The following is a 14,266-nucleotide window of genomic DNA, read 5'->3' on the forward strand; positions in this document are numbered from 1 at the left end:
AAAGTAATCACCACCATCAACTGTATAAGAAAAGTTATTTTTCTCTTTTGTGCCACTGCTGATAGTAGTGCCAATTTGGGGTTTCCTACTCATTGGATCCATATAAGCTTTTTCCTGAAAGCAACCAATGTTCCCCTTCCCACCTTCCATTAAACCAAAAGGTTTGCTCCTTTTCTCTCCCCGCACCCAAATCTTTTGCAGAGTTCTTCGCTTCCCCCCGCAAAGTTTGCAGCTGTTCCGACGCATCGCTATGTCCGCTTGCAATCATAAATAAAGGAACCCGTTTGCATTGGCGAGGGGGAGGTTGCAGCTGGGAGGGGGCAACGACGGGCAGTGTTTGAAAATCTGTGGAGCAGAATTCCTGTGTTGAAGGCAACTCTCGCTCTCGCTCTCCCTCCCTCTGCCCTCATTGATTTAAGGCGGGGAGGAGGAGGTGCTGCCTGGGTGGTCTCTCCTCTCTCCACTTTGGTGAGCTGTTGCTTAGCAGCTAATAATAGGAGATGTTTGCGGAGTAATTTGCCTCTTCCTCGGCCAATGGGAACCGGGGCACTTTCCCATCAAACCAAACCTTCCTCCCCCCTGCTTCTCTTTTCAGGATCTCGGAGGGGACTGTTTGTTCCAAATGTTGATGGGACGGGATCCGAGGCGCACTGCACCGCCGGGCACCCGGGTGCCTCAACTCCTGGGGGCTGTGTGAGCTTGCCATCGCCGTCTCCTGCCGCGCGTCGCGAAGGGGCCACGCTGGGCGGCGCCAAGGGCGCATGGGGCGCGCTTGGATGGCCCCGGATTCGCCCCCATAATGTGCGCATGGAAGACCCGCAGCCGCAGCCACTTTGAAGCCTCGGAGCCAACGCTTCTCGCTCCTGGATTACCGCTCTTGGGAAACCGCCTGCGCCCCGTTGCCTCCCCCCAGCGCCGTCCTCGTTCGACCCCGGAGCATGGCTTCGGAGCGGCCGGTCCCTGGGGCCGGGGGCTACTTTAGAGAGCTCCCGCCGTCTTACGCGACTGCAGCCGCTGCTGCCAACTCGGATCTTCTTCGGAGACCCAGCTACTGCCACGCTGCTTTTGCCCTCAAACAGATCTCCAAGGTGAGGGAAGGAGGGGGCGGCGGCGCTTTCCCACGGGTGGGGGGAGAGTGGGGAAAGGTTGGGGTGATCCCATCCAACGGGGAGTGAGGCGCGCAAAGCAGCGGCCACAAAGGGGCAGGAGCCCGAAGCGGCTCCTTTGGCCCGGGCGAGGAGACGGTTGTGGGGTGGCGAATCCGGCTGGAAGCCCTCCGCTTCTTTGAGGTGGGGTATGGAGGGAGGGGGCGGGCAGCTCTCGCATGCGTGCTCCAACTTAGTCCGCTCCGTGGTTCCAGCGGTTTGTTTATTGAAAGGGTAGAGCCGTCCAGGAGAGATTGGTGTAAATGGGGAACTTGTGAGAGGCCTGTCCGCGATCGGGTCTTTGAGGGGATGCGGGGAGCTTCGGAGTAGGACTCGGGTCTGGGCGTTGGTGTGACTTTTTGTCCAGGAACGAGAAGAATTGGAGGGGGAGCGGTACTTCGGGTAATGGCTTGGTGAAAGGACACTGGGAAGAAGGAGCGCGACAGTGCAGACTGGGACGCAGCTGGAAAGCATGACAGGGCGAAAGGACACACCTGAGGAAAGGGGCGGGATGCCCCTCACATCTTCCTGTCCCCCTGAATATAACAGGGAGCTGAACTTGGGGCTCCTTAACACATCAAGTGGTGGCTGTAAAATCCTTGCAAACTCCCTTCAAAAAGGGAGCGTCAGCTGTTAGGTTTTCCCTAGAAGTGAGGGGTGCGACTGGAACTGAGGAAGGAAACAGACCTCACTTTGGGAGAGGCAGAGGACGAGCCTGCTTTGAAGTGCTTTCCCTATGCCTGAGTCCTGCGAGTCCTGAAAGGGTGACTGTTCCATGGAGGCATGCGCTTCAGAGTGGCCTGTTCCTCTTTGGCTAAGGACATCCAGCATATGACTACACATACAAATACAATACGAGTAAGGGATTCACCCATGTTGAGAGGCATCAGTCCCTAGTTAATCTCTGCAGGCTGGTAGAAGGAGAAGCAGCAAGAGGGGAGACATTGGCCTCTCCAGGTTCCTAGCAGATGGGAAGACTCTGGAGTTATGGTGCTTCCCCCACAAAAAATGTGAATAGGTCTTCTTGGAATGCTTTCTTCCAAGGCATTAGGTCTTCCTTCACCCTGATGCTAGTTTCCCTGCATTAGGAAGCTGATGTTCCCTGTAGTAAAAGTGTCTTGGCTAACTCTCCTTTTCTCTCCCCAGGGTAAGGCTGTGGGCCAGAAAGCCCCGCTGTGGTTGCGGGCCCAGTTCCAGGCCCTGCTGTTTACACTGGGCTGCTGGATCCAGCGCCACTGTGGCAAAGTACTCTTTGTGGGGCTGCTGGTCTTTGGGGCACTGGCTGTAGGGCTGCGAGTAGCCTCCATTGAGACGGATATTGAACAGCTCTGGGTGGAAGGTAAGTTCTTTCCTGGATGGTGTGAATGCTGAGAGGACTAAATAAAGTTTTGGGGCATTTGGGGGGGGGCGGACGTGGCTGAAGAAATTGTCCAACACAGTGAGTGGGAGACATTGCTTCCAGGAGAGCCTTTTAAAGGAGATGTTGGCAAGGGGCTCCATCTCTAAGCTCATGCGTATGTAAATCCAGGTTTGTATGTAGCTTCTTGGGTTTCACGCTTTGTCTCCTTGGAGGCATGTACCAAGCAACAAATGTAAATCTACTCACTTGGCTATGAAAAGTCTGTTCCAGTTTGAGGGACTCCTAAGGCCTCAAGGTTTGTATTAAAATCTTGACTATCCCCATGTTAACTGCTTTTCTATAATTAAAGCAGGGTTTGTAAGCTTTATACAAGTGGTAAAAAGCTTGGAAATGTGACCTTTAAATACACTGTAAAGTATTCAAAGCCACTTGGCAAAGAAAAAGAAAAAAAAAGCCTTTGTGAGGATCAAGGTATGGGGAGCTTCTTCTGTGCAAGCTCCATTGAGATGAATGAGAGCTGGATGAGCATGTGTCTATGCCTTGTGCAAATCCTTTCAAATAGAAGGGTTCCTCCAGTGGTTTTCAAGTCATTTCATTATTTAGGGGTCCAAAACATAATTCTTTGCTATTTCACTATACGATATGCAAAAGATGAGCATTGTTTGTAAATGTCAAGACATAGAAAGCTTTTGTTCCATAATTTAAGTCCTTAGATGGATTCATGGGTTATCAAGATATGCATAAGAGTAACTGGAGAATATGAGGTTGTCTTTCATATTTTCCTTCTGCATCATTGAAGACTGTGGCCTTGGCCTTGGATTTAGAGGTATCTGGCAGCTCCGTTCTTGGCAGTTTCACGAATGGGATATATCACATTCTTGACTGGTGGTTTCCAGAGTTTTGGGGAAGCAGATCCATAGATACTAAGATATATTTATTTATTTATTTTATTCTGTTCTTCCTCTGAGGAACTTATAGCAGCTTGCATATGGTTTCCATGCAGTTTCCCATCCAAGCACCAGACCTGTTTAGCTTCAGCAGTAGAAAATACTCATCCAGTACTTTCAAATCATTTTCCAGTAAGAAAGGGGTCATTGGTGATCCACTACAATCTAGAATGACTTCCTGTCAAGGCTCCTTTTTTTGTTTCAGGCCTGTTTGATAATGCTTGGCTCAATCTGTGAGGAACTATGATTTAAAAGCAACAAATATTGGGAAATAGACTTTTCTGCAATCCAAAGAGTTCTCCACTCCATTTTTTTAAAGAGAGAGATTTCTATGAACTTGTTCCCCATGAGTGCGTGAGTGTGTATCAGTCTTTCCATGCTGTTTTGCATGTATGTGCCTGTGTGTAGTGTCTCACTATGTGTGTAGCCCAGATCTCTATCAGTAAAAATACATGCCTCCACAGACAAGTGTAATTAAATTCTTTTTTTCCACCTCAAAGGAGATGGTTTTTCTTGCCACCGGGCCCTGCTTAGTGCATTACATTATTGATATTAAAATGCTAAATTACCTTTCTAAGGGTGGTGCTGAAGGAGAGGATAATTACTGTCTATGACAGAGCTGTCAGTTGAAGTTTGACTTGGGTCACACTCTTTTCCTAGCTGAGAATGGAATCGGGTTAAATGCAAACAGCCAAAAGCAAAAGGGGTCACTCAGGAGCAAATCCTAATTTCCTACTGGAAACATTTGATAAAAATTATGTCTTTGTTATTAATAAGTTCAGCATGCTATGCCTTCTCCCTTCTCTGCCATCAGTTTATGTGAACAGTGCCTGGGGTCTGCCTTAGCCTGCCTCCTGCTATTGCAGTCTCCCCTCTTATTCGACACCAGGTTGCACTGAGTTTTCACACCCTGTGATTTTAATTTTTTTTTATTTTTTGCAAGCAGCCTGGGAGCTTTCCAAGAGCAGATGTTTCTCTGTGATGACTGTCAGCGATCTTTAGCGTTCCACACCTCCTCCCCCTGCACAACCCCAGCTCCATGTGTGGTCCTAAACTACTCTTGGATTTTGTTCAACAATAGAAGCAACTTTACTCTTCCACCCTCCCAGTCCCTTTTAAATAAAACCCACACTCACATGAATGCCAGTAAAGTTTACCCACCTGTTTCACACACTGAAGGGGGATTGGAAAGCCAAAAATGCCTCAACCTTAGCTTCCCCTCTCCCTTTCTCCTTGTCTCTGTCTTACAGAAGCTTGTAGCAAAAGGGAGATCCATCAAAAACCTGCAGATGTTAAACATTTAAAGAAGGGAAATCCCCTTTTTGTAACCAACACATCTTAGCCCAAATCAAGAACATCCCCGGAGAACCTGTACAGTTGGGCTTGTACTTATTTATTGCTTTTTGATGCTGACATTTGCTCACTCTTCAAAAACATTTTTCTGCTGCCTGTCCTGTTGTTGAGTTGCTGGCATGCCAGAAAGAGAGTTGAAGGAGCAAGGGATCTAGTGCTTGGGTATCCAGGGATGTTGTATTGTAAAAGATACATCAAACTCCTTGGGACAATTTTGTTGGAAATGTGTTTTGCAACAAATTATGTATCAACATATGTTGATTTTAAGAAAAACGTTCACTGTGATAATATCATTAGAAACTACATACTGCAGCAAATAACTGTGTTCTGATCTGCTTGTATTTCTTTGGATATATAAGCTTGCTGTCTCTGTTGGCTGGCATTTGCCAGGCAGGACTTTCCAGTGCTGCCTTAATATTGGCAGCCTGCTGTGTTGCAGGAAACTTGACTGGGAAGAACTGGCATGCAAATAGAAGAGGAATAAAATCACAGCTGTAGATTTCCTTGTCCTGCTTTTCCCTCTGCATTCTGTTCTGTAAAATGCAGTTGTAATTGCTTAGCTGCTGTGGTGCAGGATGCTTTTGTGAGATTCTCACAGTTCTCCAAGGGAATGTCTCTGAATGCTTTATCTCTTCTCAATTGCCATGGGTCATTTGGATAAAAATAATGTTGTCAAAATTTTGATTTCTAGATAAGCAAATCCTCATTTTAGACACCTTTTTATACATATGGATTTGCATATGGATTGTATACAGTGACAAACCAGATGAACTTCTTGCCATGTTCTGCAACTGTATTATGGCTGTAGCTCTATGGCTGGTTTTATTTTTGCCATGCTCTTCCACTGTTTTTTCATGTGTGCATAGTATCATACACATACCTCTTGGGCCAGTGCAAGGAACCTTTTTTTTCTGTGAAGGACTACATGCTGGTGATGGAAAGGGCTGAAGGCCAAAGTGAATAGGTCAGAATCCAAGGTGGGCAAGCTTATGCATTTTCTTTCTGCCATTCTTTTCCCCCCTCTTTCTGCTATGCCTTTTATTCACACTTTCTAATTTTTTCCACCCAGCAGATGACCAGGGGAAAGACAGATCATTCTTTTCAGAGGTTTGAACAGATTATTTACAGTGGGCTTCCTCACCTTTTCATAGCTGGAAAGCTTTGAAAACTTCTCTCCACCATTACCTCCTCCTTGCCAGTGGTCTGAAGTAATGGCTTGCATTACCCCCACATATGCCTTCCAACACTCCCCGCTCTCTTTCCCTCTCCTGCTCCTTCACTCTTCCCCTACCTGTATGAGGGGGACATGTGGCCTTGAGGTTGCAGCTGCCTGCCTATGTCCTAGGGAGAAATGGCTTTAAAAAAAAAACACTCAATAGTATACACCTTTCTGTCAAGGCATATTCATGATGACAGATCTCACTCTTTTAATGTAGCACCGTGGTACAATATGATGAACAAATGAGACATCCTTGGGAATGATGGTTGTATTTTCTGTTCTAGATGTCTATAATCAAAGCAGAAAGCTGTCATTCAGACTTGCATGTGGACTAGCAGGTATAATATTGGATGAAGAAATAACCTGACTTTGTGTACAGTGCAGTTCAACTGTATGTCTGATTTCCCATTTTATTAGACATTAGGAGAACCATGGTTGGCTCTCTTTGCTGTATGTCCTCTCCTTGCTCAATGTCCTTTTAAAACTCCTCTTCCCATTCCATCTCAAAGTTTGTTATACATCATATATAAGAGGTGCTGTCACTTCATGGCCCAAGAGGATATATAATGTCAATGATTTGCCCTTCTCCCATCTCTAGGGTGTATTTCCCTATTTCAGAACTGTGGCCAGTGTCTCTTGAATGAGTGAGATGAAGAATTACCAAACCGAATTAAATCACCAGATGTACAGTTGACTATCTTTAAGTGGTCTTATTTTTTCAAGAAAGATAAATTGAATTTTTCCTATGTGGACCCTTCTAGAAGTTTAATCTATTTGATGTGTGTGAACAGGCTATCTACATCACTGATATACCAATTACATCTTAGACAGAGGGTTAGATTATGCCCTTAGTAGAGCTTTTCCATGAATCTAAGTTGTACCTGAAGATGCACTTTGAGTTCACACTGAAGTTTAGGTAAGGCAAGGAAGCAAGAGAGCCGCTGTCCCAGGCTGATCAGAACAGGAGGTTCTGATTGGTTGCTTGTATTGGCATTTGCTCTAGCAGTGGTAGACTGAGATCTTTTTCACAGCAAGAGCATGTGTTCTTCAATTCAACTCTCACTGAAAATGCCAATTTTTGAAGAGACTGGCTGTGTTTCCTGTGTACCAAGAAACCTCAGAATATTTCTTAGGAAATTGCAGGCAATTAAGAAAGATATATTCCATGACCTTCAGCCAAGCCTTATTAGGACTGACCTATTATTTTTGGAAATGATTAGATGAAGTTAGAAGTGTTGAGTGTAGTTTCTTCGGAGTAAAAAGCATGAGGGCATTCCGCATCTAGACCATGGAGTAATGTCTTACCTTATAGGTCTTTTCTGTTCAATGCTTGGGAGAAAGTCCTGAATTAAGCTACCTTGAGTACGATGTAAGTTGGTGTAATGCTAAGAAAGTGAACACATTACTTATGTGCTTTTAACTAATATAGGATAGGATCCAACTGTGCCCTAGTGCTAGTGATGTTGAGTTAGTATAAACTAATGCTTGCACAACATAACTAGTGCTAGTTGGGCAATGGAAAAAGACCAGGTAGTAAACTTTTGTCTGTGCTGTACCACTTCAGGAAGTAAGGGGGAGTTCAGAAGACTGAATGCAGTAATTACAAATTATATATGTAATTACAGTATATTAAACAAACAAATGTAGAAAACTGGGTATCAGAGAGAAAGGGTCTAGCATAGATTTCTCACTGAAATGCTAGTCTGCAAGTATTTTTTAGTAAAAAAAAAGCAGTTGGTTATGTGAACTTCAGCCTGCAATATCAAGTAGAACAGACTTGAAACATATTTACCATCTCATTTGCTGTTTGTGAGAACTAAGCCCAAGAAAATATCTAAATTACTACTAAAATTTTAGTAGCAATCTAAATTACTATGGCTAATACCATCTCAATTCTTAATATTTACAAAATTTTAGTTTTTTCTTATGTCCTGGTGGAATTCCTGATTTATTTATTTATTCATTTATTCAGCTGTAAAGGTAGCTAACTTGGATTACAAATGAGAAGAGTTGTTTAGTGAGGATCAGCTTTTTAGAGCGGTGGGCAGGGACTTCAGCCATTTCAGTGTGGGATAATATCTTCCATCCCTATATTCCATGTTTATGCTGATCCTTCTGGCCAGTTGCAGTGTAGAGGAATATGCCAAGAGCTGATGCCAACAGGAAATGGCTGCAGGCGCTTGCAGGTAAACTTTTCCCAAGGCACTTGCCTGTTAACATAGTTATGACTACGGTAGACTACTCAGTGGGAATTAAACCTAAAGCCTGGGACTTGAAAACAAGCCAGCATTTGGGAGGCAAAAGGTCATGGCTGATTTATAGGCTAAGAGTGACCTCAAAGGAAGGCAGGTTTAATCTTTAACCAGAACATTTTAGTGTAGCTGTGTGGCTGCAGGGCCTTTTAAAAAGTTGCTGCTACTGGACGGCTGTCCTGCCAGAGGAAATGCTTTCATCTTTGAATTCCTGAGAGTGTAGGGAAGCTAGAAGAAATGATGGAGAATTTTTGCCCACCCATACTGGAGCATGCAAAGATTGGAAAGAGTGTTTGATCAATAATTATGGGACACTGGACAGAGACCCTTGGGGGATGGACAGATTAGAGGAGGTAGGAAGCATTCAGGATAAACTTAGAATTGAGAGATCTGGAAGGGACTGCCCAGAAACTTGGTAGTGAGTCCATTTGGGTTCTGAGTGGGCATTCAATATTATTCTGACCTTGAACATGTTTCCATATCTTGAATAAGTCAAGAAAGCTGGTGTAGGTTGTATGGTTTTGTTGTGTTTTGTAAGGGGTTCTTGCTGCAGGGGATGAAAATGGTTCTTTGTTCTGGATTTGTTTCTTGTAAATTATCACGTCTAGTGAGGAGCAAGGAATATTCCTCTTGTCAATTTTTTTAAAAAAGATTATTTCTTTAGTACAGTATTTGGTGCTGGCCATTCCTGGCTTGTTGCTTGTGCAGTAGTGTGGTGGCAGTCTTAATGCCTCCTAAATCCAACTCAGTCTTGGGGAAATAGGAAAAGCCAAGGGTGGGAGGAAGTAACTTATAGATTTGAATGTTGTATGTGACCTGAGGTAATATGTCAGAAAGGGAGATTGTGATTTGGACATTCCTGAAATACACAAGCTTACAAAGTGGCTCAATATGACTGGGGGGAAAGTCCTATTTTTAGGAGTTCGGCTCAATCCTGGAGTCCTTTCCCTATTACCTTATAAAAATGTCCCATCTCTGTATCCAGTGTCCAGCGAAAGATGCCTAAATTGCTTAACTAAGTGCTTAGCAAAGGATAGTGTCTAAAGATAGTGCTGAGGCTCAGAGGTGGCAGATTTTTTAAGGACTGATACATGTACAGATTTAGCCTAATGTTTCAGTACATGGGAAAGATAAAGTCATCTTTGAATGGGGTCAGACCTCAGACTGTTTGAGATTGGAGATGAACCCCATGAAGGCACGCCATTTGAGGAATGCTAGATGGCCCAGCATATGTTCAATGGACCTTTTCTGTGCTGAACCTTCTTTCTGAACAGATAAATAAACCATGGATGTGGGGTCTGCATACCTCACTCATAAGAGCAAATAAACAAGCCCCCAAGGCAGCTGAGTGCAGAGGCCAAGGGAGCTTCATTGTATATATGTAGGTAATATACTTGGGTGGGCAATACAGGTGGGTGGCCTAGTGGCTAGCTGAAGGCTCTGAAGTGGTCTTAGTGCCAATAAAGGGGGAAAGGAAGGATCTGGAAATAGAGCATAAGTGAGATGGGTGATATGGACAGGCCTGAAGCATCCCATGGTGTTGGCCATTTGCGTTCTTTATTAGAGGCAAAAGAGGTTTACAACAGAACTAAGAAGGATTAAGCTGACAACCAAAAGTGTTTATGATCTTGCATAGGAGTCATGAAAGTTGTTAAGTTACAAACTGGTGTATATAAGTAGAAAAGCAAACTTCAGACTGTTGTGATGCAGGGGAAACATACAGATCCAACAGCCACAGAAGAAACTAGTCAATCCAGGGAAGTAGGGTATAAACTTAAATCCTTTCATATTTCCACCATAGGGAAATGCACTAGGCTGCCACAGCGATACAGAGTTCCTGTGTTTTTGGAGTATGTCTCAGCAATTCTACTTCATAAATCTCAATAATCCTATAGACAATTACACATTGTTGGCTTTACTTTGCTTCTTTGACTAACAGAGATGTCTGCTGGTATGCCATCTGATAGCTTAGATTTGGCTAATAACCTGTGCATCTTTACTCATTTTTCTCTGTAAGCAATGATTCACTCCCAAACTCTAATTTAGATGACCTTTCTATAATGAAAGTTTTAGGAAACAGACAGTCCAACCTTGGCAAACCCATTTCCATAGTCACTTTGGTCATATATTCACTATTCTTATGCCCTTTTCTTTTTCCTTATGATAGCAGCTGGCAGGCCTGACCGCAACAGCTTTGGCACATGCCAAGTGAAAAACATAATAAGTTGTAATTTATCTAGAACCCATAGATATATTTTTTTAAATACTATGACAAAGAAATTGTGTCACAATAGAAAAATTCTATTATTAGTAGAAGTAGAAAAGCATGACTTAACTGACAAACAAGAACAAAACTAAATGCAAGGAAAATGCATTCCCCCAGTCTAGTTTGTCAGCAAGTAATTATTTTCTATTTCCACTGGCAGTAAACTAATTTCTCATGTAGAATAACACTGGTGCTGATTAAATCCAGTTGTTTATAGGAACACTTGAAGAGAAATTCACTGAACGTTACCAGGAGCAATAGAGTATTTTTTATCATTGCTAATAATTAGTGTTGGTTGCACATGTGAACACTGCTGTTAGTCACTAATAACAACTACAGAATAAAAGTGTTCACTAACTACTGTAAAAAAATAGTGTGTTTGAGAATACCCCTCAACTACTCCATCCTCAGAGAAAGAGGGGGAGAGAGAGAGCTTTACCCATTATCCTCTAAATCTGCTTTGTTTTCTGCTTCTGCTTTGACATTTGCTCTAAGAGGCATCTTCTACTGTGACCATGGCCGGCTTTGAAAGGATCTTTCTTTTCTCAGACTAGCTCAAACTTGCTAGAGTTGCCACTCAGGCTGTTTCAATTTCCCAAAGAATTGAAGGGCTGGGGGAGGAAAGAGCTCCTTTTGTTGGGGGTGGGGGGTGGACAAGAGAAGAGTGGGAGGAAGGATGCTTCTAAATAAAGATGGGGTCTCCCCACCTCGTTGATCAAGTTGTGCATATGGAGATTTCATTTTTAAATGATATGTGAAGAAGGGTGCCTGGCCCTACCGTAGAGATTTTATTTTATTTTTTTACTATATTGGCAAGGGCTATGAGTAGGGAACAGAAAAGGGAGAGAGGGAGAAGGAGAGAGTGTTATTCTCTGGTCCATCCCCCCTGGCTTGGAAAAGTGGTCTGAGTTCAAAAAATTCATTTCTTGTCTGAATGAAGGCAGCAATGTGGAAAAATTTCGCCATTCAGAGGGGGATGAATGTATGTTTCAACCGCACATTAAGTCACATTAGCAGGCAGTGGAGTGCTTAATGTGGGCATTTTTCACAGCGGCCAACAGAGGGGATGATTAGCATAATTAGTCCAGGCAACTCTATACATATGGAAATGCCAAATGCGTAAATGCCAACACCAGTGGAAATTTATGTCAATGCTGACAGGAGTCTTAGCAGTGAATGGCTCCCAACTGAATCTCTTTTAGCCCCCTTTTTCGGGGGGTCGGGCTTTCCCCTCATCTTTGGCCAAGGCTCCTTCGTCCCATTCCTCTCCCCACCCACCCCCTCCACACTGGGAATCTGAGTCCTTCGGATTTCTGGTAAATAAAGACATTAATTTAGGTCTGGGATAAACAAAAGGCCAGGCCAGGCCTGGGGAATGGGGAGTAGGCCTCAAACAGGCCTTTCAGTGGTCTCCTTAGAGCCAGCTCCCCCATCCAGCCTGCCAGCCATCCCACCCCCTCTGCCTTGTTTATTTAGAAAGCAGCCTGGCGTCTCTGTCTTTGTCAGACTAGGTTTGTTAGAGAACAAGAACCAAGGGACACAGTGCTGCACATCTCCCCCTACCTCAGCCCTCAGCAATGTTTAGCCCCAGGGCGTCAGTTTAATGGGGTGCCTGGGCTCCCTTCCTTGTCTTCATGGAACTAGCTGCTTCTCTGTGGTGAACAGGATCCTGGCTGGACGTGTTTTGACAGCCATAGGCCAGCTAGCGGCTGGCAGGCCTTTCAGAGCAGCCGGGACAGGTAAAAATGGCTCTTTTAGCACGCCCCCAGCGAGACTTCCTCCCGAGCAGCATGGCTCCTTTCATAGCCTCCCTAATCCAGCTAATCCGCCCCTCAACACTTTGAAGGTGGCCTACGGCATGTGCGTGCAGCGCTGTGTTGAGGACGCTGCAAGAAATCAGAATCAGCTGCGGCTGCCACTGCCATGAGGGAGGGAGGGAGTGTGAATTGCGGAGTGAGTGCATATTACTCCTCACTGCCCTTTTTTCACTGCTTGTCAAGGAATCAGATCCTGACATGGACATAGAGATGACACAGCTGTCCCTGTACTCTCCATTGTTGCTCTGTTACTCAATTTGTTCCTGATGGGAACAGACATGGAATAAATAAAAACCTAAACTGTCCATGGTAGGCCTTGGTTTCAGTCAGACTCAGTTCTAACCACAGCTAGTATCGCACCAGAACAAGCAGATTCTAACTGGTTTTTAGGGGAAGCTTCCTCATTCTGGAAGCTGAGATAATCTGCCAGCACTGAGGCTCCAACCCTAATTTTGGCAGTTGAATAATAACAGTTAATTCTTTATTACACATTTAGTAATAATTAAGGTCCCTAAATTAAGAGAAACCCTATTTAGTCACAATGAAAACAAAATATGGACATGCCATTCTTCAAAATATGGCCCTTTAAAGACATTCTTGCTTTAGACAATGTGTAGTTTTAATACTCAATATTCATATTAGTATGTATTGTTTAAAGCAAGAATCATAGACAAAAAATCCAGTTATGGTGGTAACATACATGATGCACTTCTTATTTTGTGGCATATTTATTTTTGTTATAATTTTTCCATTAAAAATAATTGTTTCATTTCTTTTCTAGTGATGTTTGTAAGATAAAGATAAGGTGGGTTTTTTTTTTTTCATGATCTGTTATGTCAGTGGTAGGCAACCTTTACACCCTTGAGCGTCATGTATACCTCTAGGCATGGATACATATATGTGCAAGGTCACAAGCACATCAGTACCCAAGTGCACATGTTCTCACATACTCATGTGTGTGCATACACATTCTCACACTCATGTGTACACATAAAAATATTCAGGAGCTGTGTGCATATACATACACAAATATATTTTCATGCACATACATCCAGATATACAGACATTACCCCCATACCCCAACATCAAATTTCCTTACAGTTGCTGTGTGGAAAAGAAAAGGATTTTACCTAATAGCAGTGGGGAAACACCTGCCTGTTCCTCTGCACTCAGATGATGGTTGGCCAACTGCATAGTGCAAAGAGTGGGTAGGATACCTCTAAGGTTCACAGATCTGCATAGGGTATGGATGAAGACTGTGACCTTAATATGCAATAAATATATGTGTACATACATACATACATAATTAGAGTGGCTAAGCTATTGTGGAACCACATTTGTACCATTTTGGTCACATACTTCTCTGCATTGTAGGATCAAGCTTAAGAGAAACTGGCTCTGCTAATTTCCAACAATTACCAACTTTGTACAGTGCTGGCTATTTAGTAACCTCCCCAGAGCAGATTTTCAAGTTAAAAGAAAATCCAATGTTGCTTTTTTGAGTAATTTAACTGTATAAAATGACACCATGACACAGATGTTATCCAAGACGCAAATGTTACCCAAGTCACTTCATAAATACTCTTGGTGTTCTGTTTGAATGATAGTATATGACTACCTGAGGGCTTTGCATGTACCCTACTTAAGTTGCCAAGTGGTCAGACTTAGCATGCATGGTTATGAATGAACCAGTGGGTATTAACACATGGTATTTTGCATACTTTTCCAGCTTTAGAAGGGTAACCATATTATATTCCAGCAGTTTGGGATCTACAGACTATGAGGCCAGTAGGCTGATTAAGATCACCTGAGCCTCCTACACTTGAATCTTGCAAAGCACCTTGCCCAAGATGAGCAGAATGTATATCAGAGCCCCCTTGGGCACTTATGAGATAAAGAATCAATTC

General features: G+C 43.6%; 1 protein-coding gene across 1 annotated transcript in view; it reads left to right on the forward strand.

Moving 5' to 3' along the window:
* The first annotated feature begins 640 nt into the window (after positions 1 to 640).
* PTCH2 (patched 2) overlaps positions 641 to 14,266 on the forward strand; it is a 68,774-nt gene continuing 55,148 nt past the window's right edge. The window contains exons 1-2 of the mRNA XM_044441876.1: positions 641 to 1,088; positions 2,292 to 2,484. Coding sequence (XP_044297811.1) covers positions 939 to 1,088; positions 2,292 to 2,484 — 343 coding nt within the window. The 5' untranslated portion in view covers positions 641 to 938. The remainder of the gene's footprint in view (positions 1,089 to 2,291; positions 2,485 to 14,266) is intronic.

Source organism: Varanus komodoensis, unplaced genomic scaffold (assembly GCF_004798865.1).
Source record: "Varanus komodoensis strain SLA01 unplaced genomic scaffold, ASM479886v1 scaffold1, whole genome shotgun sequence".
Lineage (NCBI taxonomy): Eukaryota > Metazoa > Chordata > Lepidosauria > Squamata > Varanidae > Varanus > Varanus komodoensis.